The following is a 27,005-nucleotide window of genomic DNA, read 5'->3' as shown; positions in this document are numbered from 1 at the left end:
CTTCTTCCATCATACCTTCCTGCAGTGTATTCCATGGTTGGTTCCATGTGTCGTCTTCCATGAGAAATTCCAGATTCAACGTAGTAATTTAAAATATCTATTTTATTAACAAGCACACACTCATACACATACAATGCCCATCAACTGAACTGAACTTTCTCAGACTGAAGAAGCCAACAGCCTTGCCCGTGTTACGGTAAAATCTGGGTGCGAGGCTGCTCTGCCACCCAGCTCGTCCGGACTAAGTCCGCGGGTCCCTGCGTAGGAAAATGAGCTCAGCCAGAGACAGGAGCAAGATGCAGAAGATCCAAGTTTATTGCGCAACAGGTTCAAGGCGAGATTGAACAGTGAGAAAGGGGTGACATGAGTTTTTGAAACTTCCCTCCATGTCCCAGGATACAGTGCAAAATACATCACGGTTACATCATGAATACATTAAGAAGAGGTTGGGTTACCCAGGATTCACATATGGAGGAGGGAGGGGGGAATATGCAGAGCTGGAGATATGCGCAGATAAGCACATCCTGAGTACCGGTGATGAAAGGACAATAGTCAGGTATGCATCGTCTGCCACCTGGCCCTGCCCGGAGGAAGGGCTTGGCAGGGTGATTTGAGAAGATTAGGGTCTTCCTGAGTGTACGTGACACCTCGCTTGAGGGATTATGGAGGACACGGGAGGTGTCATGGAGTCCTAGAGAAATGGAGCAAATTGGCACCGAAAGCAAGAAAATCGGTGTTACAGTTGATTTTCTGTGAATTTTATAGATTTTAGTCCCTTTTGGCATTGACAATTGGACTCGGAAATAAATGGATATATTGCAGCGAAGAAGAAGGTGAAGAAGACATGCCCCCCCCCTTCTGTATCACCAGGAAGAGTTTGTTAATTTTAAAGCTACAGCAACATGTATCCGCCTGGGAGCGCGCACAAAGAACGGAATGAAGAGGCGGGGTGGAAATGGGGCATCTGCACACAAGGGGGACTCGGGAAAAGGAGGAGGAAGGAGGCAAGGGGCTGGAGGAGATGAAGGGCGTCTGTGCGCCCCTGGGGCTCTGAGCCAGAGAGAGGGAAAGGCGCAGAAATGGGGCTGATCGGAGTGCAGGGAGAATGGAGGAAAGCGAGGAGGAGCAGAGACGGGAAAGGGGTGCGAGGGGCGGCCCCAAAGGAAGAGTGGGAGGCACGATGATGGGGAGGCAGCTGAAGGTGGGATCCGGGGAGAGGAAGAGTTGGAAGCATCGCAGGGGAGGGAGCGAGGGACGGAGGGGGCTTCATGCGTGCTTCGTCGCTTCCTTGTGCGGGAGAAAGAAGATGCAGGAGATGCGCAGAGCGGGGCGGGGGGAGCCAAAGCAAGGCTGCAGAAGAGAGGAGGAAGGGGGGAAGGCAAGGTTAGTCGTTGCCGGGGGGGGGGCGGCACGGAAGAAGCTCGAAACAAAGAACCCCAACGTGCGCCGCGTGTTCTGAAATTGCGCAGGAACCCTTTGCAGAGACCCTGGGAGATTCGCAGAGGCCAAGCTCTCTTTTCCAGAGGAGCCCCCGCTCGGGGGGGGGGGGGGCAGCCGCGATGGCGCCCGGCCAGGTTCGCGCTGCTGGTCCGGGGCGCCCCACCCCCCGCACTCCTCTTCCTCCGCCAGTGCCCCCCCCCCCCAAAAAAACACGCTTCCCCCACCGATCCCTTCCAGCATCCAAAGCAGATTTGCAGGCTCAAAGCAAGTTCGTGAGAACAAAAATTGCTGAGCAACCAGAAAGTGTGATGTTCAAAAGTTAAATTTATCCGCTCTACATTCAAATCCTGAGTAACAAATTCTAAGTACTATATAGAGCAAGAGGAAAATATGGCAAGGAAAAAAACTGTTCGTAGCAGGCATCGGAGTAGGCAGGATTTTTTAAGGGAGGGTGAAATATACTCAGTTGCACAGTGATTTCATGCTCTTTATTGCAGCTCCTAAAACAGCGAATGCATGCCCCCCCCCACCTCAGGCTTTATAAACATTATTTACACAATGGGTTCCTTCTGATTGGCTGATTCTGCTTCCCTCCTGGAGCCTGATTGGTCTTCTCCTGCAGGACAGTCAGGTGTTGCATTCTAGGATCCTACCTGCCTCTTGTTCTAGGATCCAAGGTCAGTCCATAACCCCCCTCTCCTCTATGTTCCCCTGGCACCCGGGAGGTTAGCATTCATAGTCGCCAAGGTACGCCGTGTGCCACATATGCGTTGTGGTCAGGGGTGTCCCTCGGCGGGGGTTTCTGGTTCTGGCTCTCGCTCCGGCTGTGACGGGGCCTTTTGGTCGGGCGCCGCCGGTCTGCTCAGTCATGGGTCTGGTTCCTGTGGCCGCTCAGCCTCGGGGGTCACCTCTGGCCTTACTAGTTCTGCCTCCCTTGCCTGCTCCTCCTGCTCATGCAGGAGAAGAACCCAGGAAGGATGATTCAGGTGGATAGCTGTGTTGATCTGACATAGTCATAATAAATAACAAGATGAAAGATGAAAAAATCTTTTTAAATAATCCCAGTGCCACCTTAAAGATCAACTAAATATAAGCTTTCAAGATATGTTGTTGTTTAGTCGTTTAGTCGTGTCCGCCTCTTTATGACCCCCTGGACCAGAGCACGCCAGGCACTCCTGTCTTCCACTGCCTCCTGCAGTTTGGAGTACAACTCTATTCCAGACCACACCTGGAATACTGTGTCCAGTTCTGGGTGCCACAATTTTGGAAGGATGTTGACAAGCTGGAAAGTGTGCGGAGGAGGACCATCAAGATGGTCAAAGGTCTGGAAAGCAAGCCTTTTGAGGAATGGTTGAGGATGCTGGGCATGTGTAGCCTGGGAAAGAGGAGGCTGAGAGGAGATATGAGAGCCATCTTCAGATATCTAAAAGGCTGTCACATGGAGGAAGAACTTTCTCACAGTAAGAGCTGCTTGACTCCCAGGAGAGGTGGTGGACCTCCATGGAGGTTTTAAAGCAGAGGTTTGTGGTATGTCATGTTTCAGCAATGATACATTCAGATCAACCTCAGTGCTCTAAAAATACAGTGCATGCAGATCCCACTATCTGAACACAATGCATTCTCAGGAAATTGTTAGGTAATGATTTCCATTGATTCCTATGGGAAAATTTATAATGCATTCCTGACCACAGAATTTTAACCCCAAGATGACAAAGGAAACATTGGGAAAACCCTCTGCAACCTTCAAAAAGGCAGACAAGGAGGGAAAAAATGTTGTATTATTGATCCAATCTCTCCACCCCCTTCCTCCCCACTCCCTTCTGGTTTCTGGAAGATTGGCTGCTGTGGACCAGCAATACACAAAAAGGTTGTTTAAGGCTCTTATTCTTTTACACACACAGGTCCGACTGTTTGGATATCTGTATGGCAAGGTTTCGTACAACAAGAGTTTGGATAGCAGGACTTGCATGTATTATGCCGGCCTTAATTGTTAGTCATTCAACTAACTTGCTAGATGCTCCCTGTGATGTTAGCGTGCAACCTTGAGCAGATGGGGCACTTTCACACCCACTGTCACTGTGATTTTCTGATTTTCAGAATCTTGAGCCTAGCTAGGATGCATCAATTACAGGGGGAAATAGCAAGATCCCACAGACTCCCAAGTATAGAGATATGGGTGTCTTCAAAGACCCCCCCCCCATGGACAAATCACTCAACAATGTCTTGTTGTAGGGGAAGAGAGAGGGAGAGAAATACAGGCAGCGTGTTCCTGTTACTTTTTAAGGAGAAGGAAGGTGCACAAAGGATGCAGAAGGGCCCACAGTGGAGGCACTGAGCCCCGAGAAAGTATTTCAGAGGCATATCAGGAACCTGAAGATACATAAAGGAAAGCAAAACCCCCAGATGGACTATATATTTAGCACTGTGGTTAATGGAGCCTGATTTTAAGCTCCAGGGTAGTTATTAACAAGCTCCCTGAGGAGATTGTTCTCTCTGTTAGTCCCTCTCCTACTGTCAAGAGGGAACTCGCTGACATAATGTGTGGGACGCTCTGCCCACTCAGCCAGTTGAATCACGTTTCGCAGGACATCTAGTGCACTGGAGGTCGGCAATGGACACTGAGTTCAGATTTAATCTTATAGTCATAGGATTCTGTTTGCTTCTGTGTTGTAATTAAAATATTAATTGAATTTTGATTTTGCAAGAAGTTCAAAATGAAACAAGTAAAACGCACCAGGCAGCCAATAACTATACATGCATCTAAAAGGTCCTCATTAGCTTCTTTGAACTCACTATTTCTTACTAACATGGGTGGACTAGATGATCCTCAGGGTCCCTTCCAACTCTACGATTCTATGATTCTATGAAAGAGGACCGCTGTAATCAGAGTCTTTTTGTAGGAGATTCTCTTCTATAAAACAAGATTTTAATTCCATTGATTTTGTGGAATAGGGACTGACAGGCAGGCAAATGGCAGCAATAGTCAGAACATATTTTGGCTGGCTTTTTCAGGATGGATTCTAACTGAACTCTGCTTGCTTTTAGCATACCTCACCTAGGTTCTGCAAAGCAGCGCAGGGAAGCCTTGACATTTCGGCTGCTTTGCTGAGATGTTTCTGCCTCTGGTTTTGTTAACGTTCAATGAGGGGTGGGAGGATAAGCTCCAAGCCTCATTTAAAAGTGTTTCTGCGACAAGCTGCTTTGTGCATTGACAAGAAGGGATTAGAAGGTCTGTTTCTTTCTGTCATGGCTTCTAGTACAGCTTTCCAGTTTTTCAGTCTCACTGTGCTTTTTGCACATTGCACCTCATTTTCAGTAAGTTTCGATCCAGCGACACTCCTCCCTCTTCGTTGCCTCTTTCGGTGATTGCTAAACACAAGGAATAATTTTCCTTCTTTTTTAGGTCGACCGCTTACTACCGGATGATGGTAAGGTGCTGGAACTCATTAAGACGCTCAAAGTAAAACATTTTTTATTTCGTTTTCTCTTTGTGTCTGAAACTTAATATTATTGCTTGTATTGATTAGATGCTGATGCTGGTGAACTGAGAAAGGACATCCCTGAAATAAATTCAGGTGGGTTGCAGTGAGACAGTTAACACTTGGATAAACATACTCCCAACCCAAAAAACTTTTCTTTTTCAAATAAAGTGGGCTCTATGAACATTTTGGCACTTTGCTCAGCTCCTTTCTTTGGCATCAAGAACATTGCATTTTATGGTGTTGTGGGTTTGTGGTGTGCAGTTTGATGTGTGTCTTGGGGTAACACTCCCAAGATCCAAGAGTTGAAACCGTATTCTCTCCCTGCCCCTTGGATAAATGTTCTTGCTAGCCAAGAGATAATTTAACTGTTCGGATAAAACTTTGAAAAGAATCCAAAGGGAATATTCTCAACAGAATTCAAGAAGTTTACCTAGTGGACATTTTCTGTTAGCCGTGGGTTAACTCCTTTCAGCTCTCCTCTGAATGTGTTTCTTTTCTCCCAAGTTTTAAAAAAACTTCAAATATTTTTGAGCTTTTCAACAAAAGTTGTGTGTGTGTGTGTGTTTCCCACGCCCCCTTCTTAAGCAAAATCAAAACAAAACAAAGCAAAACCACTTACCTTTGAAAGGAAGAGTGGTACTCTGAGTAGGAAATGAAGATTATGAACACGCACAGAAATGGCATTTCCAGTTAAGACTTTCTTTTTGGAAGGAAATGCGAAGCAGTCAGGACCTGGTAGGGAAGGTAGTCTAGGAAGGAGGAGAGGCCCCGTTAGAAGCCATAAGTGAATTTAGAGTGGTGTTGCTAAACGCATATGGCCATGTTGCAGATATTAGTTTGGTGCGCTTTGAATAGAATTGTTAGTCATGTTGTGAGTCTTTATAGTAAGCATATTCAAAGAGTGAACACATTATTTTAAATAGCTGATGAATCATCTTTTGCATTTTGATGATGCCATCTTTTTTTATTTTCTTCTAGCTGCTGGACTCACCCTCTTCCAGGGCGATATTGTACTGCCTGTAAGTGTTGTTGTTGTTTTAGGTCATACATTTTTTCTTCTTATTTGTGTGCCCAAAGGTAAAGCATCTAATCTTAACCTTTCTCCATTTTCAATAGAGAAGCCGTAGTGCGATCAAAGATGAGGCATACCGATGGCAGTTCCCTATTCCATTCATTCTGGGTGACAGCCTTGGTAATACAACCTTTGTATCACTACAATACTGCCGAGGTTAAAATCTGGTCCTGTTGTGATTCCTCTAGCTGTGCCTCCTACGTTGCACGGGGGGTGGACTAGATGACTCTTGGGGTCCTTTCCAACACTATAATCCTTTTATTCTATGACTCAGAAGATCCCTGTACCTGCACAAATAAATAACCCAACCTGTTAAGCAGTTCCTCTGAACAATTCCCTGCCTTTTACGTAAAGGTAATCTGATGTCCCTCTTTAAGCTGCAGTAATCATAGGAACACGGGGAGCTGTCTTACATCCTAGGCCAGGGATCGGCAATGTGCAGCCCATGGGCTGGAAGCAGCCCATGGAGGCCATTTAACCGGCCCACGAGCCACCCCAGAACTGAGCCGCCCGCTGCGCTAAACTGGTGCAGTGGGGAATCACTTCTGCAGCGCCAGAAATCACGGGCACACTCGCTTGTGCATGCGCGCATGCGATCCAGCACGATCCAGTCCACGGAGGGATCTCCATGGGACCGATCCGTCTCAAGCAAGGTAAACCTTGCCGCCCCCTGTCCTAGGCAGGTCTATTGAGCTCAGTATTGCACACTGAGTGGCAGCAATGGCTCCCCCAGCTTTCAGGCCGTGGGCCTCATCCCCACCTGGGGATGCCACTTGGGGTTGGGCCTGGGACCTTCTGCATTCCAAGCACATGTCCTGCTCCTGAGCTAAGGCCATTCCTCTCAGTTTTCAGAAAGATAAAGCTAGTGTAGATTTGTCCTGGTCTGGTGCATGTAATGTCTTTTGTTTTGTACCTGTGTGATTTGTGCTCATATTGTATTGTGATGGCCATTGGCTATAAACAATAAAAATGATTGATTGATTGATTGATTGATTGACTGATTGATAGTGGCAAAACGGATTTCTCATGAACTGCTTTTTTTTAAAGATCTGAATGCCAAAGGGGTAATTCTTAGAACGCTTGAAGGATTCCAGTTAAAATCCTGTGTGGATTTCAAACCATATAATGGGGAGCAGTCGTATATAATATTTCAGAAGTTAAAAGGGTAAGTAAAAACACATTGGTGCTTGGGGTTTTTCTTTTTTAATTTTTAAAATTAAAAACACATTTATTCAAAGGTTGCACTGCCATAAAACCACAGAATGGTCACCTCATTTTCCAGAGACGTTTAGGTAAGGGGCAGTGAATCACATTGTTCTAGTTTCTTCCAAAGCGATGGAAGCTTATGAAATCTTGGCTGTGAATCATTGCTCAAGTACTCTCTTGTTTGGACAATCTTGTAGAGATAGGCAACCTGTGAATTTCATTTTCTCTCAATTCATCTAACTTCAGCAGCGAGGTTGTTTGTTTGTTAAAGTTGCATGAAAATTTGTACACTTTTTGTATGTAACTTTGTCTAATAGAGGCACTTTTGCAAGCAGCTCCCCCCAGCCCCCGCTATAAAGCTGCTTGAATGATATTTTCACCCGTATTTGCTTTTTTGTGTGCTCTTCCCCCTAATATACAAAAGCATTTTCTGTCTGGTGAAGGGCATCACAAAATTTGGAGAAGTGCGAAATCTGAAAGGTAGCTGTGCTTTGGTTGGTCGTGCCAGCTTGATCCCTGAGACGCTGCACCAGAACACAACAAAAAAGCCTCTTCCTGTACTTCCTTCCACCTTCCTGAAACTGGTTTGGTCCTCCCTCCTCTGCCTCTAGCCTTGTGTGGAATGAAGATTTCCAGCTGTATCATCACCATTCTAGTTGTGCAGATAAGGTGAATGTGTTGGGGGTGGGGTGGATCTTGTGCGCTCACAGTCTCATGGAAAAAGAAAAATGGAGAGGAATGATAAAAGGCCAGAGGCAGAGGCAGAAGGAGGGCCAGAGAGTGAGTTTGCAGAGGACATAATGAGGACTCTCCACTTCTTCAGAGACTTTGCTATGAAGGGGACGTGCGGATGGTGGGAGGAAGTGTGGTCCAGAGGAAAAAGGAACATGGGAAGAGTCTGGCTGCTGGATCTGGCCAAACAGGGCTCCGCATGTCAGAGGTTATTGAGCTACTGCAGCTGCATTGCAGGGGGTTGGTCTAGATGACCCTGGAACCCATGTCCTGCCCTACAATTCTATGATTCAACAAAACCAGATGACAGGAGCTGGCCTTGATACAGCCCATCACTATTTCTTTTGTTTTCTTTTATTTTAAAAACTGTATTTCACGTGCAGTTTGGCCCTATGAATGCTGAATACAAAAAGAAGAGGGAACGGAAAGTCAAAGGAATAATTAAAATTAATTTAAAAGGTGTAGTCAAAAATAGTTACAAATTGTTATTGGTTTCCACATATAAAGAGTGTTGTCCAAAATGAAAAGCTGAAAGTTTATCCCTGTCAAGCACCTTTACTTTTCATTTGCGTTTTTCAGATGTTGGTCTAAAATTGGAGATGTAAAAGGAGGCCAGAACCTTTCTGTTGGTGCAGGATGTGACACCAAAGGCATCATATCTCATGAGATCTTACATGCTTTGGGACGTATCCATGAGCAGACACGGGCAGACCGAGATGATTATGTCGAGATCTGGTGGGATCACGTGCTTCCAGGTTGGTGTTCAGGCCCTTGAAATGAGTTGGGATGTGGACATTGCAGCTGCCTGAGTTGCGGATGCCAGGGGAAATGGGGGAAAGGACTTTGGAGAACAGATGGGTGATTGATCTCGCCTCTGGTGCTATGTATTATTCCTCTGCCTTATACGAAACATTCAATCAAGAGAATATACATATGCATGCTCAGCAGTTAGAACAGGCATAGGCAAACTCGGCCCTCCCGATGTTTTTGGGGACTACAACTCCCATCATCCCTGACCACTGGTCCTGTCAGCTAGGGGTCATGGGAGTTGTAGTTCCAAAACATCAGGAGGGCCTATGCCTGAGTTAGAACAATTGAAATGGTTTATTGTCAAGAAATTTGAAGCTACTGAAATGGCTTTACAATTGTCCATCTACCTAAGTGGTATTATTATTATTATTATTATTATTATTATTATTATTACCCAAGATGGGTTACAACAATGTAAAAATACAATATTAAATATTTTGTAAATGCTTTTAATTTCATATATCCCTAAATATACTGTAATATTCACACATTATATGCCCACAAAACCAGGCTTTCTACTAAGTGTAACTCAACAGACAATCCCAATTCTCTGATTATTATATATGTATGATGCACATGTTTTCAAGAACTAATTTGTTACTTTCATGGTCAATTTTTTTAAAAAGTTTAGTCATTAGCCGTAACCAATTACCAAAAATTAAATTAAAAACAAAATTGAATGGCCCTGGGATCTTCAGATGAAGAGTGGTATACAATTATTATTATTATTATTATTATTATTATTATTAGCAAGAAGAACAGTCTGACATTTGCAACACATTTAATCCCATTTAGCTTAATTAAAGTACATTCATGCCTTGGCTAGTGACAATTAAAAATGACAACTTTTCATTATCCGGGAATCATTATTGAAAAGTAAGTGATCCATATTTTTAATTCCTGGCTATTGGCCACCATGGGAGTTGTAGCCCACAGCAGCTGGAGGGCACCATGTTGGCTGTCCCTGTTTCAAAATATTGCTTATTTACACCTCGCCTTTTTCCCTGTCAGGACCCAAGGTGGCTTACAGCTAAAAATAAGCAAATCAAGTAAATAAATAAAAATATTTAACTAACTGATCAACTGTGTCACAGATAGCTTGGTTCTGCCCCCCCCCCCAATCTTGACTTTGCCCATGCCTCTACCTGAAAGAGACAGACATTTAAACCTGGTTTGTATTTGAGCAAGGTGTGCAAGGAAACATACATTATAGATAAAAATGAAGGCTTGTTTTCTCCTGCTCTGGAGGGTAGGACCCAACAATGGCTTCCAGTTACAAGGAAGGAGATTCTGACTAAATATCAGAAAGAACTTTGGTTGGATGGCCATCTGTCCTGGATGCTTTAGCTGAGATTCCTGCATTGCAGGGGGTTGGACTAGATGACCCTCAAGGTCCCTTCCAACTCTACTGTTTTATGATTCTATAAGAACTGGACTCAAATGTTCATGGGGGCAGGGTGAAATGTCTCATCCCTTGACAATGGAATTGATCTTTGGGGAATCAAAATTCCCAGACCTTTTGAGCATGCCCAGTGGTGGGAGGGTCTTTCTAAATTGCCCAAGAGTTTGGTTGTTTGTGGCATTGAACATTCAGTTACGAGTGGCCCTGGACTGTTGAAGGGAGCCAAGCTTCGTAGAAGTAGAAGCTTGGCTCCCTTCAGTAGTCCAAGGCCACTTGTAACTGAATGTTCATTGCCACAAACAACCAAACTCTTGGGCAATTTAGAAAGAAGATTTGGAAAACCCCTAAACCATGTTAAAAATATAGGCTGATGTGTATTAGATTCCTGTTTATATGTTTTCCTTGTAAAAGCCATGTGCACTTTTTTAAACATTCTGGCGTGACATTTTCATGCATATTCCTCTGCAGTTGAAAAACAGTGCTTTCTCGTAAGAGGTAACAGCAGTGAGTTGATGGTTGATGAGAGATTTGAAACTGTGAACTCTAGCAACATAGTTCATGCTCTTAACTAGCACACATTAGTTGAGGTCATAATTTTTCTACACATATTTGTTCAGAGGGTGACCCCCCCCCCAAGTCATCTTACGAGTCGAAGGTGGCAGCCATGGCCCTGATGAAATCATGGCATCCTGTTCCATAATCAAGTCAGTTGGCAGAGCGTGGGTTGCAAGCCCTTTGGGAGCACTTCCAGAAAGTAACTCTGTGGTGTTTATTCTGCATGCAGATCAAGAGTACAACTTTAAGAAAGCGGATGATGACGATATAACAGACTTGAATACTCCTTATGATTACGAGTCCATCATGCACTATGGTCCATCTTCATTTAGTAAAAATGAAAGCTTAAAAACAATTACTACGAAAATACCAGAATTTAATAACATTATTGGCCAACGCTTGGATTTCAGCGCTTCTGACCTGGAAAGACTCAATCAAATGTACAACTGCAGTAAGTCATGATAAGACAGTGAAGTTTGCAGAGTGAAACTGAATCCATTGCCTTTGAATAAAACTGATTAAATGGTTTTGTTAAATGGAAATGGGAAAGGCACTTCTCTTTAGTTTTTAAATATTTATTTCTGTATTTTTACTCTCCCCTCACTCCTGCCCCAGCAAGAACTGTCACCCTTTTGGACCAATGTGATTTTGAGTCAGCTGATATATGTGGCCTGGTTGAGAAAACCAGTGGAGATACCAACTGGATTCGTAAGAAGAGTGGCCAAGACCATACCCTCTCTGGACGCTGCAAAGGTAAACTGGGGACAATCCCCTCCTTCTTTCATGGGACCAGTTCTTTGCTTCTTGATTTGATCACTGTGTTATCTCCTGTTGACTCAGTGGAAAGTCTGTCACAACTCTTGGCTTTGCCATTTTCCTGAGCTTCCGATCATCTTGGCCCAAAGTGAAGTGGAAGACATGCCAAATGAGTCTTTAATCCAGACAGCGGTTCCAGTAGTTTATACTTCTAAGAAGTATTTTATACTTCTAAGAATAGTCTGAGACTAGTCAATTAAAGTGTGCAAAACTAACGTAAGGAGCATTTGCAACAGGAGCAATTGCTTCCAGTTCTGCACTTCTATGATCCTAGATTTGTTGTGTTCATCATTCAAGTGAAAGGGAATTGAACGAGGCCACTTAAGGAGCTGGACTCCGGCAGCTTTAATGCAATGAAGTTTTTGTGGTGTTGGAGAGGGACCACATTTGTGTCAGCAGCAGAGTGTCCTGTTCAACCCCCAAGTGAAAGAATTGGACTCCTTGATGCCAGATTTGCATCAATTTATTGTTTTGCATAGAATCTGTGTGCAAAAGAATAAAAGGACAGAAACCTGACTCCACCAAAGAGACGCAAGGGAGAGAACCGTCCTGCAGGAGGACTCCATTCTGGGTGACCCCAGTGCTGCACTAGATGATACTGGAGAAGGGAAAACGGGGAAGCATCTGCCTCCTCCATTTGATAGAATTCACTGAACTTCAGATCTGTGGGGCTACTTCCGCTTCTGGAGCCTAGCCAGTGGCTTAAGCCCTGCCAGTGGTGAGGTGGGGGGTGGGCCTTTACTCACCTGTCTCCCAGTTCGCCCCCTCACATTGCAGCCAGTAGGTCAGAATTCACCACATCAGCTTGAGGGTTGGCATAGTTGAGGAACCATTTAGCAGGAGTGGCAGGGGGATGGGGTGTGTGTTCCTAAACACACACAAACACCCCCCCCCCGCCCTGACCTGTTTGGTTCCCTCTGCAAGTGGGACCAGGGCCAAGTCACTGCCTCTCTGCCAGCAAAGCAGCCCTTTTGTCACATCAAACAGCCCTTGGCTGGCTTTAGGGCTGCAGCCTTCATTGCATACAATTTAAGAAGAAGGAAAAAACACATAACTTGCCAATATTCATTCCATTCCGTTTGATAACTGAAGTGATTGAGGGTCTTGGAAGCCTTCGCTTGGTAAGAAGAATCTAACAGAGACCCTTAGCCCCTCGAAGAGCCATAGTACCCAGGACTCTTAGGAAAGCCAATGACTGCTCAGCCATTTTAATACCATGAAGCAGATATGCCCCTAAGTGCTCAGTTTTTTCAAATTTTTGGAACGCAGCAAAAATAAAATTCTCAGTATTTGTAAGTTTTAAAAAATTACAGACATTGTGATTCAGGTTGTACGTAGCTGATTGGGTAGAGCATGAGACTCTTAATCTCGGAGTCGCTGGTTCAAGTCCCACGTTGGGCAAATGATTCCTGTTGGACTAGATGATCCTTGTGGTCCCTTCCAGTTCTATTATTCTGTGGTTCTAAGAGGTAGCATATGGATAATAATGCTTGCTACGCCTTCAGTAGTGCTAGCTTCTTCTCCACAGATGCCGGCTATTTTATGTACTTTAACACCAGTTTTGGGAAGAGAGGCGAAACAGCGATTTTAGAATCCCGCATTCTGTACCCAAAGAGGAGAAACCAGTGTCTCCAGTTCTTCTTCAAAATGACAGGAAGCCTCTGGGACAGGCTTTTCATCCAGGTGGTCAAGGATGACGGCACCGGAGAAGTCCGCAGGCTGGTTAAAGCCAAAACATTTCAAGGTAATGTTGAAAACCAGTAAAAGATTTTTGGAGTGTTCAAAGCATACAGTGATGCCTCGGGTTAAGAACTTAATTTGTTCCAGAGGTCTGTTCTTAACCTGAAACGGTTCATAACCTGAGGCGTGCTAATGGGGCCTCCTGCTGCCACTGCGCCACTGGCATGCGATTTCCATTCTTTTTTTATTTCTTTTTTTAAATAATTTTTATTAACCAACCAATCAAATCAAATCAAATCAAATCAAATCAAATCAAATCAAATCACATAAATTCCGAATTACAAAGCCGAATTTCAAAGTGTGTTGAGGGGACCCATATTTCAAGATCCGAAGGGGGATTCTGATCATCTTCTTGCTACTGCGTTAATATCCGAATCATTCCAAACAAAGTTCATAATTCTATCCAGTCTTATCTTGCTGTTTCCGCATCTCATCTTGTTCGTATATTTTCTCTTTTTTCTTTATGATCTCTTCTGATAATCTCGTAAAGCCGATAAACACCAATAATAATCCTGTGTGAATTTTCCCTTCATCCAATCCTCAAATCGAGATGGTTTCCATATATCATCGCATTCATAAATAACATCGCTCTTTCATTAATCACAGAACTGTCGTTCTTAAGTCCCTCTGAGAAGTTTCACCCACAATATAAAAACAGCTCTATTTCTCTATTTCTCCTCCCAGACTTAAGTCCTCTGACAGAACTTCCCAATATGGCGACGGTATTTTTAACTGCATCATTCCAAAGCCCTTATAGAATCATAGAGTTGGAAGAGACCACAAGGGTCATCGAGTCCAACCCCCTGCCAAGCAGGAAACACCATCAGAGCACTCCTGACATATGGTTGTCAAGCCTCTGCTTAAAGACCTCCAAAGAAGGAGACTCCACCACACTCCTTGGCAGCAAATTCCACTGTCGAACAGCTCTTACTGTCAGGAAGTTCTTCCTAATGTTTAGGTGGAATCTTCTTTCTTGTAGTTCGGATCCATTGCTCCATGTCCGCTTCTCTGGAGCAGCAGAAAACAAGCTTTCTCCCTCCTCTATGTGACATCCTTTTATATATTTGAACATGGCTATCATATCACCCCTTAACCTCCTCTTCTCCAGGCTAAACATGCCCAGCTCCCTTAGCCGTTCCTCATAAGGCATCGTTTCCAGGCCTTTGACCATTTTGGTTGCCCTCCTCTGGACACGTTCCAGTTTGTCAGTGTCCTTCTTGAACTGTGGTGCCCAGAACTGGACACAGTACTCCAGGTGAGGTCTGACCAGAGCAGAATACAGTGGCACTATTACTTCCCCTGATCTAGATGCTATACTCCTATTGATGGAGCCCAGAATTGCATTGGCTTTTTTAGCTGCCGCGTCACACTGTTGGCTCATGTCAAGTTTGTGGTCAACCAAGACTCCTAGAACCTTTTCACATGTACTGCTCTCAAGCCAGGTGTCACCCATCTTGTATTTGTGCCTCTCATTTTTTATACATTTTATACATTTATACATTTTTTATACATTTTTATACATTCCACGCTCTTCTTAAAGCATGCTTTGGTTAGAAAGTTTATCTCCACACAGACATAAATCCACAGCTTAAGTCCTTCAAACGACATTTTTGACTTGTGAGGGGGGGGATTCTTGTTTAATCACATAGAGGAAAGAAAGGAAAGTTTTTTTCCCCTCCCCCATCCAGTCCTTTTGCCATACCGAGTCTTGGTGTGTCTTCATCTGGTTAATTCTTGTTCTTCTGACTCGTCTCGTTTATCAAAGATCTCTTCTGTTAGCAGTCTTTACTCCCCCTCCTTCCTTGAAATATGTGCATTCGATTCATCCTAATCATTTCTTTTGAAGTTCTTGCAGCTAGAGGCGCGGATCAGAGGCAGCGTCCAGGAGCGCCGATATCCACAGAAGGGCATTCTGCCTAGTGCCCCCATCCCCTCAAATTCGGGGGTGGTATAGGGCACAGCAGGCAAGGGCAGCCCCCCCCCAATCCTGGGGGGGTAGGGAGGCTATTACTCCCATCACAGCCTCCAAATTACCTCGTGTGGGTCGGAGAGATGTTATTGTCAGCCATCTTCTGATGCGCCCCTAGTGGGCCCCATTTCCATTCTTATCCTGGGGCAAAGTTCTTAACCTGGAGCAACCACTTCCTGGTTAGCGGAGTTTGTAACCCAAAGCGTCTATAACCTGAAGCGTCTGTAACCCGAGGTACCAGTGTACCTTGTTTTAAGACCACAGCAAGATTTTATATCATTTTGGCAGTGACTGCAATGACCAAGGACTTTGGTGGTCATATATTTGGAGCAGATTCTCACTCACGAATAACTCCTGCACAGGAAAAAGATGTAGGAAATATGAGCAACATCCTTTATGAAGACTGTGCAAGTGTCTGTTTCACCAGATTTTCCAGGGTTCTAAAATGCACAGAACCCTGCATCAGATAGCCACCTTCCATTTGGCCACAGAGGCAAGCTGCTTCTTCCTGCTGTCCCCTCATCAGTTTACTGCCTCTGTTAGTGGTTAATACAGCATTACTAAGAGCTGGAGTCAAGCAGCAATGGGTTCCAGGAAATAAGTTATGCTTATTAATTAATGGCAATTTTGCTATCAGCAGATACAGCAGGTTTTAGGGATAAATGATTCAGATAATTTCTGGGTCATTCCACTTCTGCATATTTTGGGGGGCTGGAGTCTCTTTTGTCCAGTTTCAGCAATAATGTGCAGGTGTTTAGTTTTTGTTTTTTTAAGAAGAATTCCACATAAAACTCTGATATGAGCGCCAACATGGTCAACATGAAATTTGGAGCAAATGATTCAGCAGAGGAAACACAGCCCAGAATAACTAAGGAGATAGTACAAGAATACTTGGCTAGTTTAGATGTATTCAAGTCTCCAGGGCCAGATGAACTGCATCCAAGAGTATTAAAAGAACTGGCAGATGTGATCTCAGAACCACTGGCAGTCATCTTTGAGAATTCCTGGAGAACAGGCGAAGTCCCGGCAGACTGGAGGAGGGCAAATGTTGTCCCTATTTTCAAAAAGGGGGAAAGAGAGGACCCAAATAATTACCGCCCAGTCAGTCTGACATCAATACCAGGGAAGATTCTGGAGCAGATCATTAAGCAAACAGTCTGTGAGCACCTAGAAAGGAATACTGGGATCACCAATAGTCAGCATGGATTTCTGAAAAATAAGTCATGTCAAACTAACCTGATCTTGTTTTTTGACAGAATTACAAGCCTGGTAGATGAAGGGAACGTAGTGGATGTAGCCTACCTTGATTTCAGCAAGGCATTTGACAAGGTGCCCCATGATATTCTTGTAAAGAAGCTGGTAAAATGCGGACTTGACTATGCTACCACTCAGTGGATTTGTAACTGGCTGACTGACCAAACCCAAAGGGTTCAATGGTTCCTCTTCACCCTGGAGAAGAGTGACTAGTGGGGTGCCACAGGGTTCTGTCTTGGGCCCCGTCTTATTCAACATCTTTATCAATGACTTGGATGATGGACTCAAGGGCATCCTGATCCAATTTGCAGATGACACCAAACTGGGAGGGGTGGCTAACACCCCAGAGGACAGGATCACACTTCAAAACAACCTTGACAGATTAGAGAACTGGGCCAATACAAACAAGATGAATTTTAATAGGGAGAAATGTAAAGTATTGCACTTGGGCAAAAAAAATGAGAGGCACAAATACAAGATGGGTGACACCTGGCTTGAGAGCAGTACATGTGAAAAGGATCTAGGAGTCTTGGTTGACCACAAACTTGACATGAGCCAACAGTGTGACGCGGCAGCTAAAAAAGCCAATGCAATTCTGGGCTGCATCAATAGGAGTATAGCATCTAGATCAAGGGAAGTAATAGTGCCACTGTATTCTGCTCTGGTCAGACCTCACCTGGAGTACTGTGTCCAGTTCTGGGCACCATAGTTCAAGAAGGACACTGACAAACTGGAACGTGTCCAGAGGAGGGCAACCAACATGGTCAAAGGCCTGGAAATGATGCCTTATGAAGAACGGCTAAGGGAGCTGGGCATGTTTAGCCTGGAGAAGAGGAGGTTAAGGGGTGATATGATAGCCATGTTCAAATATATAAAAGGATGTCACATAGAGGAGGGAGAAAGCTTGTTTTCTGCTGCTCCAGAGAAGCGGACACGGAGCAATGGTTCCAAACTACAAGAAAGAAGATTCCACCTAAACATTAGGAAGAACTTCCTCACAGTAAGAGCTGTTCGACAGTGGAATTTGCTGCCAAGGAGTGTGGTGGAGTCTCCTTCTTTGGAGGTCTTTAAGCAGAGGCTTGACAACCATATGTCAGGAGTGCTCTGATGGTGTTTCCTGCTTGGCAGGGGGTTGGACTCGATGGCCCTTGTGGTCTCTTCCAACTCGATGATTCTATGATTCTATGATTCTATCTTTCTCATATGCCAACACAGAAGTCACAGTGTCTGTCTTTACTTCCCATAGGAGACAGCGACCATAACTGGAAAATTGCCCATGTGACTCTGAAAAATAAAAAAAAATTCAGGTATCTCTTCCATGGCCTAAAAGGCAATCCTGATGACTCATCTGGAGGAATTTTCATTGATGACATCACCCTGAGTGAAACGCAGTGCCCCAGTGCTGTCTGGCTTATTCGCAACTTCTCTCATCTTCTTAGAACTGCCCCCGAAGACTATGCCATGCTCAGTCCCCGGTTTTATAGCTCTGAAGGCTATGGTTTTGGCATAACGTTGTATCCCAGAGGCCAGAGTGATTCTGCTTCGGCAAACTACACAAGGATTTCTTTTCACCTGGCTAGTGGAGAAAACGATGGTGTCCTCGAGTGGCCAGCTCTGAACAGGCAGGTGACAATCAAGGTGCTAGACCAGCATACCAATATCAAGGAAAGGAGGTCCATCGAGAGGAGTTTCACAACAGATGAATCACAGGTTCTTCCAGGTAGGTAGCTTCTGCCTGATAAGGCAAGAGGGGAGTGAGTGGTTCAATGTTTTTGCCTCCCTGAGATGCTGGAATACAAAATGCCGGAGCTTTTGCTCAAGATTACAAGCAAATGTCACAGAAGATGCTGAGAGTAAAATTCTTTATTTGTGTGCTGTTAATTCAGCAAAGGACGAATTTGCTCTTTAACAATCCAGGGAGACAGGGAATAAAGCATAAACTGTGATTTAAAAAAACCCCGTCACAGGAACAAGTTTGTAACGGGAACAAATCTTTGGTGTAAAATGCTTCCTTTAAGGCACATTGATACCTTCAGGTAATAATAATACTATGACATTTGAAGGACATAAAGCAACTGAAAGCAATATAGCAAATCAAAGGAGGGAGCTGCTCCTCCTCCTCCCTCTTGTCCCTCTTGACATGCTCTGAGGGGGCAGCTGGAAAAGTAGCAAAAGCAGCAAGGAGGAAGCCATGAGGGGCTAGCGGGGGCTGAGATTCTGCTCTTGGTGCCAGAGCTTCCCTCTGCAATGCCTCACTCGTTCTTTCATCTGATTCATCTCCTGCAGCTTTCCCACCAAATTTGTTCTCAAGGCAGCATGCTAAAGTTAAAACCAACACAACGGCTTAACAAAGGAAGGGTATTTTTTTCTCCCAGCTAGAAAACTCTATCTGGAATTCAACATAGTGCTAAGTGACGTATGATAAGGTTGCCAGACGTCCCTGTTTCCCAGGCACAGTCTCCGGATTTACAAATCAGTCCCCTGACAAAATCCATCTATTTAGCAAGAAGTTGAAAAGTGTCCCCAGATTTATTGAAAAAAATCTGGTACCCTTAGGGTATGAGCCTGCGAAGATGGGAATGCAGGACAGCTCTGCTTTGAAAAACTGTTAGTGGTTGTCATGTGTTTCCTTTTGAAAGTGAGCTGGCTTCTGGTGTCACAGGGAAGGCACTCAAACAGAAGGCCCGTCAAATTTCTGGTGTCCTGGGCACTCATGGCAAGGCCTCAAGTATCCAGGACCCAGATTACTTTTGGGCTTTAAGTGTCAAAGCCAGCACTTCCAAGTCAGCCTAGAATCAAAGTTGCAACCCTTGCAGCTCCTCACAGAGTGGATCACATGGTCTCTCAGACTGTCAGCTGTCGGGCTGATGCCTCCTGGACCTACTGAAGTTTCTGAATGCTCTTCAAGGCCTGCGCAGGCAGCATTGCAGTAGTCCAAAGTAGGGTATGTGCACATTGGCAGCTTAAAAGACAGAGGTTGCTCCCCCCCCCCCCCCCGCTTTCCAAATCACATTTGATAGGAAGCCTCCGAGGGAGGGAGCAAGACGGGAAGCCTGGGGAGGGAAAAGTCCCCGGCTCTGGTCCTCCTGGGTACAATAATCAGGACTATAGTGACGACTTAATTTAGAATTTGTGTGCAGAGAGCAAACAGTGTTACTGTGTAATTTGTACTATTTTGTAGAAAAAAATGATTCTTCCCGATGGGGAAAGCCTTCTCTTCTGGGGAAATTTGATACTTCATGCAAATGCAGCCGGAGCATAGATCGAGGATGGAGCAAATTTGTGTCCCATGCACACCTAAGAGGAAGGAATTATCTGAAAAATGATGATCTTATTATCTTTGCAGAGTTTGACGGTATGGAAAAAGATTCTATTAGAAGATGGAAAGCAGAGTCTTTTCAGTTTTGACTTATTAAAAACAAAGAACAGAAAGTTATTTTTTCTTAAGTAAGGAAAAGGAAATAACAGTAAAGTATTATTGGGGCTCCATTTGAGCTAAGATTCTACAAAACCTAGCATTCAGTTACTGGGATTTACTCTGAAGAGTAATAGTAAAAAAGTGTTAGTGAACAAGTACATAATGTTTTTCATTCATCACTGAGTAGCCACACATCTGGAATTAGCAGAAAGAACCTCCAGGGAATAATAATAATAATAATTTATTTTTTATACCCTGTCCATCTGGTTGAGTTTCCCCAACCATTCTGAGCGGCTCCCGATCGAGTGTTAAAAACAATACAGCATTAAATATTAAAAACTTCCCTAAACAGGGCTGCCTTCAGATGTCTTCTAAAAGTCAGATAGTTGCTTATTTTCTTGGCATCTGCTGGGAGGGCGTTCTGCAGGTCAGGCGCCACCACCGAGAAGGCCCTCTGCCTGGTTCCCTGTAACCTCACTTCTCGCAATGAGGGGTAACGCCATACAAGTCTCATTTTTAGAAATTAAGCAATGTGCACCACTGTTCTCATTTATATAGATAGATTTTTATCCAATAGAGTGTGTATTATATATAACAAATGGCTCCAGCTTCTCAATATGTTTGGGTTTCTCTCCACCCACCCTCCGCAACCGAGGACTAGGATTCTTACAAACAGCCACCTAGTATTTTATGAGACAATTACAATTGTATATAAAGGTTATTTACTTCTTTTTAGTGCAACATTTGACAAAGACATTTAGTTTTAGTCTGCATTGCTCAGCCTAGTTACAATTTTCATTTCATTTTAACCTACAGTAACCTATGCATTCTGGTTTTTGGCTGCTGCTTTAAATAAAATGAAATAAATTAGTAGGTGTAAGTTTTCATTTCAATTTTGGTTGAAAAATATGTGTCACATTTGTTTGGACCAGTCCTTTCTCTCTTTCTGAGTAAGATTTAACACATCTCAAGAAGACGGAACACATTTTCCCAGAAAAACGGCCTGTGGAACAGAATGACTCCCTGGAACGGAAAAAAAGATTAGCCTCTCTGGAAGACTGGCAGTCCTACCTGAGAGAACAGTGTGACCCAAATCCGTGCCAAAATGATGGCATTTGTGTAAAACTAAAAGGAAAAACAAGCTGCAGGTATCCTATGCTTTCATGGCATTTTTTTTCTTTCTCATTTATGTGCCACATGATTAGATCACAACAACAACAACAACAACTTCAAAGGTAGACTCCACCATGGGAGCAGGGCCAGGGTGGGAGAGTGCTAGAGTCCTGTCTACTCAAGTTGCATTCCAATCTGTTACCTCCAAAGATGTGGACAGGCTGCTTGGATGAGTGAAACCGAACACCTGTCTCCTTGTTCCTTGCCCTTGGCTTATAAAAGCTAGCCGGGAAGGGCTGGGCGATGGGCTTCGTGGGGTGGTGAATGCTTCTCTCTGTGAGGGAGCCTTCCCAGACCTGCTGAAAGAGGCGGTCATTAAACCGCTTCTTAAAAAAAATCTTCAGAACCGGCCAATTTGGCCAACTATCGCCCAGTCTCAAATCTACCATTCTTGGGCAAGGTGATTGAGCGGGTGGTTGCCGCAGTGGCGTAGCGTGGGGGGTGCAGGGGGGGGCGGCAGCACCGGGTGCAACATCTGGGGGTTAGGGTTAGAGGGCGCAAATCCGCGGGTTAGGGGGCGCAAATTACTTGCCTTGCTGACAACCCACGCTACGCCACTGGGTTGACGAACAACTCCAAGCATGCCTGGAGGATGCAGACCATTTGGATCCCTTCCAGTCGGGATTCAGGCCTCATCATGGGACTGAAACTGCCTTGGCTGCACTGGTTGATGAACTTCAGCAGGCTAGGGACAAGGGTGAGAGCTATTTCCTAGTTCTGGATCTCTCAGCGGCCTTTGATACCATCAACCATAACATCCTTCTGGACCATCTAGAGGGGCTGGGAGCTGGGGGCACTGTTATACAGTGGTTCCGCTCCTTCCTCCTGGGTCGTGTCCAGAAAGTGGTGTTGGGGGATGAGTTTTCAGACTCCTAGGCCCTCACTTGTGGGGTGCCTCAGGGTTCCGTCCTCTCCCCCATGCTTTTAACATCTATATGAAGCCGCTGGGAGAGATCATCAGGGGATTTGGACTGGGTGTCCATATATGCAGATGATACCCAGCTCTACCTCTCTTTCAAATCAGAACGAGTGAAGGCGGTGAAGGTCCTGTGTGAGTGCCTGGAGGCGGTTGGGGGATGGATGGCGGCTAATGGATTGAAGTTGAATCCTGACAAGACAGAAGTACTGTTTTGGGGGGACAGGGGGCGGGCAGGTGTGGAGGACTCCCTGGTCCTGAATAGGGTAACTGTGCCCCTGAAGGACCAGGTGCGCAGCCTGGGAGTCATTTTGGACTCACAGCTGTCCATGGAGGTGCAGGTCAATTCTGTATCCAGGGCAGCTGTCTACCAACTCCACCTGGTACGCAGGCTGAGACCCTCCCTGCCCGCAGACTGTCTCGCCAGAGAGGTGCATGCTCTAGTTATCTCCCGCTTGGACTACTGCAATGCACTCTACGTGGGGCTACCTTTGAAGGTGACTCGGAAACTACAACTAATCCAGAATGCGGCAGCTAGACTGGTGACTGGGAGCGGCCGCCGAGACCACATAACACTGGTCTAGAAAGACCTACATTGGCTCCCAGCACGTTTCCGAGCACAATTCAAAGTGTTGGTTCTGATCTTTAAAGCCCTAAACGGCTTCAGCCTAGTATACCCAAAGGAGCGTCTCCACCCCCATTGTTCACTGAGGTCCAGCTCTGAGGGCCTTCTGGCGGTTCCCTCACTGTGAGAAGTGAGGTTACAGGGAACCACGCAGAGGGCCTTCTCAGTAGTGGCACCCTCCCTGTGGAACGCCCCCCATCAGGTGTCAAGGAAATAAACAACTACCTGACTTTCAGAAGACATCTGAAGGCAGCCCTGTTTAGGGAAGTTTTTAATGTTTGATGTTTTATTGTGTTTTTAATATTCTGTTGGGAGCTGCCCAGAGTAACTGTGAAAACCCAGCCAGATGGACAGGGTATAAATAATATTATATCATCATCATCATCATCATCATCATCATCATCTGTTTTGCCTTTGCTTTTCTTGCAAAAATTCCAGCCCATTGATGTTGCACTTGGATAGGGAAAGGACTTTGTGCCAGGGTGCCTCACCTTTCTTTGAGGGCTGCACTGAGCCATGGTCCTCTCTCCAAGAGCTGCAAGTGGGCATAGCCAAAGTATAAAAGGGAGCATGGCCAAAAGAAATGTATTACTACTACTACTACTACTACTATTATACAAATTTGGGCAGAAAATTTGGGCACAAAAGCCATTTGTACTGTAGCAGGGGACGCATGGTCAGTAAAAAGCAACAATTATTATTTTTTTATTATTTTTTTTTTATTAAGGAACGAAGGAAGAGTCCCAAAACTCCTTTTAGTATCACAAAGGGGATCTATTGGAGCAGTCTGTTAAAAAAAAAGAATTGCAGGGATCATGGGGGTGGCACATAAAAATTTGTGGCATCACAGGAGCAGTCAATCATTTAAGGGGGTTTCTTAATTACAAATTTATAGGGGTCTTTGCAAACACACCAAAAGACTTGGCGGGGGCTCAGTTACAGCCCCTGGGGTGCCAGTTGCCCCCCCCCCCCATGCAGAGGAAGGCTACTCTGTGTGTGCTTTGGAAGCATAGGTACAGCTTTTCTCCATGAATCAATGTCAACAGAAGCTACACCTGTTGAATTTTCTCCTACCTGAGATCTACGGATGAAGGGTGGTATATAAATTTAATAAACAATAACAGTAATAAATAGCATGCAGCTATTAAAGGCCCCAGAACACCACCCTTCAAGCTCTTAATTTAGCATTTACCTCTGTCCCCAAAATCTTGGCAGTCTTTGAAGTGGGCCAACATGGGCAATGGCAGTCTGGTTGCTCTGAACATGGAGACATGCATTAGGTCACAGCTCATATTGGGATTATGGTGGTGACACATTTTCTGGGCTGGGCTTTAAAACTAATAAGGGGCAGGGAGGCTAACCTTTCCTTGAGACAACAAAGCAGCTCCAAACTACCTTCCACTGGGAATTCCTGAACTCACATCAATGTCCCTGAACAGTCTTCAAAGAAGCCTCCTGTTTACACTCTTCATTTGCATTTCGGCTGCTCTAAATTGTCATGGGGAGAAAATCCAAGCTCCAAAATAGACATTTTCCCATCTTCTGTTTACAGGTGTGCTACAAGCTACCTCTTCTTCTACACAGGAGTGAGATGCCAGGTGACACATGTCCATTGGAACACCCTTGGTCTGTTAGCTGCTGGAGCTGTAGCACTAACCATAGTTACGATTTCCTTATTAGTTAGGCAATAGTCTTCCTTTTTCCAGAGTGTAGTTTTACAGTGATTTCATACTTTCCGTGAATTTTGTTGTAATTCCAACTCACCTGAACTCGATCATCTGAATTATGTGAAAGTGATAACATGATCGAAAGGACCAGTTGGTTAAAGGAATACAGGTCGGAGCTAAACATTACAAATTAAGAGCATTTGCAGATGATTTAGTGTTAACTTTGCAACAGCCAGACACCAGCACTAAAAGAGTATTAGAATTAATTGAGATATTTGGTCAAGTAGCAGGATTTAAATTGAACAAACAGAAAACGAAAGTGTTGCAAAAAAAATTAACAATGGAAGAAAAAGAGAGATTTCAGAGTGAAACTGGTTTGGAAATAACGAAAAAAGTGAAATACCTAGGGGTGAACTTAACATCTAAGAATGTGAACTTATTTAAAGATAACTATGAAAAATGTTGGACAGAAGTAAAGAAAGATCTAGAAATATGGTCTAGACTGAGACTTCCCTTGTTAGGCCGAATTGCTGTTATTAAGATGAATGTACTGCCTAGAATGTTATTTTTATTTCAGACCTTACAGATTTTAGACAAAATGGACTGTTTCAAGAAGTGGCAGAAAGATATTTCTAAATTTGTCTGGCAGGGCAAAAAGCCCAGAATAAAATTTAAGATTTTAACCGATGCAAAAGACAGAGGGGGCTTTGCCCTGCCAGACTTAAGACTCTATTATGAATCAGCGGCCTTCTGCTGGTTGAAACACTGGCTACTTCTTGAAGATGCAGATATTTTGGACCTAGAAGGGTATGAGAACAATTTTGGATGGCATGCATATTTATGGTATGACAAGGTAAAGGTGCATAAAGGGTTTAAAAAACATATTGTCAGGAAAGCATTGTATAATGTTTGGAACCGATACAAAGATCTATTGGAAAGTAAAACCCCTAGGTGGTTGTCACCAATGGAAGCTAAAGCGGTGAAAAAACTTAATATGGACTCTAATTGGCCAAAATATTGTGAAATCCTAGAACAAGATGGTGAAAAGCTTAAACTTCAGAGTTATGAGAAACTAAAGTTCAAAGTTCGAGATTGGTTACATTACCATCAGATAAATGAGGCATTTAAGCAAGACAGGAAATTAGGATTTCAGAAGGAGAGGTCAAAGTTAGAAACAGAACTGTTAGAACCCAATACTAAGAACTTGTCTAGAATGTATAACTTGCTGTTGAAATGGAATACGCAGGAGGAAACGGTTAAATCAGCTATGATTAAATGGGCTCAGGACTTAGGTCATGACATTATGTTTGCTGACTGGGAACAGTTATGGACCACTGGTATTAAGTTTACGGCGTGTAGTGCCTTAAAAGAGAACATAATGAAAATGATCTACAGGTGGTACATGACCCCAGTCAAGCTCGCAAAAATTTACCATTTGCCCAATAATAAATGCTGGAAATGTAATGAGTCTGAAGGAACCTTCTACCACCTTTGGTGGACCTGCCCAAAGATTAAAGCCTTTTGGGAAATGATCTATAATGAAATTAAGAAAGTCCTTAAGTGGACTTTTTCAAAGAAACCAGAGGCTTTTCTCTTGGGCATGGTTGGCCAATTGGTGCCAAGGAAGGATAGGACATTCTTTATGTATGCAACTACAGCAGCAAGAATTCTTTTGGCAAAGTATTGGAAGATGCAAGAACTACCTACTCTGGAAGAATGGCAGACAAAGGTGACAGAATTCATGGGATTGGCAGAGATGACCAGCAGAATCCGCGACCAGGGGAGAGAGACAGTGGAAGAGGACTGGAAGAAATTTAAAATATATCTCAAAGACTCTTGTAAAATTGAGGATCGTTAAGATGTCAAGGGGTATGAATTAGAGAATTACAGCTGTAAACAATAATTTTAAGTAAATCTAAAGAGAATTAATAAGGAAATTGATCAAAGGGTTGCTAAAGAATTGTGAAATAAGGATGCAGGGAAAGGGAGGTAAGGGGAAGTCATGTTTTATATGTCTTTGTTCTGTGTTTTGTTTGTTTTGTTTTTGTTGTGATGTGTCAGAAAACTTAATAAAAATTATTTTTTTAAAAAAAGAAAGTGATAACATGATCACCTCCTGTCACCTCAGTCATGTGCTCCAAAACTGGAGGCCAAACAGGGAGGTGATAGAAGGTCCCGACTCCTTGTCTTGGTTTAACTTGACATAACAGATAACTGCCCTTAGAATCTCAATGGAGCATTAAACATGACTATGGCCTCTGTTGGCGTTCTGTTGATTTCATTGGGCAAGCAGAGTCTGTGGAGATGCGAGCAGATATTATGTCCCTGGTTTAGAAAGCGGCGGAGACCTCTTCAAAGTTGGCTTTGCATTCTTAGAGTGTTTGCACTGCACAGTTCTATTCCAGGCATAAGAATGTTGCAGTATCCTTTCTCCTTTCCTCCTAAAATGCTTTGCTGTTAGTTTTTATGGGTGTGTAGTCCTCAGCACCAAAGACAATGGGGAAAGGTTACTTGTGAATTACTGTTAACTCCAGATTAAAGTTGTGACGCAATGTGTGGTACAATAGTTATCTATAGAATGCCAAAGGAATGAAACTGAGTTTCAAACTGAGTACTAGGGATGAAAAAGGTGCCTAGCTCAGTGGTAGAACATCTGCTCTGCATGTAGAAGGCTTCATCGTCACAGCATCTCTAAGCAGAGCAAGGTGAGACCCTTGCCTGAAACCCT

General features: G+C 44.1%; 1 protein-coding gene across 3 annotated transcripts; it reads left to right on the top strand.

Annotated features, from left to right (window-relative positions):
- The first annotated feature begins 989 nt into the window (after window positions 1–989).
- On the top strand, window positions 990–24,411 carry MEP1A (meprin A subunit alpha). 3 transcript variants are annotated; one of them, XM_081855530.1, is made up of 14 exons: window positions 990–1,201; window positions 4,844–4,868; window positions 4,968–5,015; window positions 5,901–5,941; window positions 6,039–6,114; window positions 7,042–7,159; window positions 8,512–8,687; window positions 10,929–11,150; window positions 11,315–11,452; window positions 13,044–13,259; window positions 17,725–18,198; window positions 19,660–19,833; window positions 20,852–21,044; window positions 24,163–24,411. In XM_081855530.1, exons 1-14 carry the CDS (start codon window positions 1,106–1,108, stop codon window positions 24,299–24,301), a joined length of 2,136 nt encoding a protein of 711 aa, XP_081711656.1. In that variant the 5' UTR covers window positions 990–1,105; the 3' UTR covers window positions 24,302–24,411. The 3 variants fall into 3 exon arrangements, with proteins under 3 accessions (XP_081711656.1, XP_081711655.1, XP_081711657.1); XM_081855529.1 differs by lacking the exon at window positions 990–1,201 and adding an exon at window positions 4,442–4,755; XM_081855531.1 differs by lacking the exons at window positions 990–1,201; window positions 19,660–19,833 and adding an exon at window positions 4,442–4,755.
- Window positions 24,412–27,005: the final 2,594 nt, after the last annotated feature.

This window comes from Podarcis erhardii, assembly GCF_964252035.2.
Source record: "Podarcis erhardii genome assembly, chromosome: 3".
NCBI classification, from domain to species: Eukaryota; Metazoa; Chordata; class Lepidosauria; order Squamata; family Lacertidae; genus Podarcis; species Podarcis erhardii.
Note: the sequence above shows the minus strand (reverse complement) of the source record. Positions and strands in the feature narration are given on the sequence as shown.

Coding starts and splice junctions, on each gene's coding strand:
- MEP1A (XM_081855529.1), top strand. CDS start 4,582: ATGAGGGGTGGGAGGATAAGCTCCAAGCCTCATTTAAAAGTGTTTCTG. Junction 13,260..17,724: donor TAAAGCCAAAACATTTCAAG/GTAATGTTGAAA, acceptor TACTTCCCATAG/GAGACAGCGACCATAACTGG. Junction 19,834..20,851: donor TATCTTTGCAGAGTTTGACG/GTATGGAAAAAG, acceptor TTTCTGAGTAAG/ATTTAACACATCTCAAGAAG.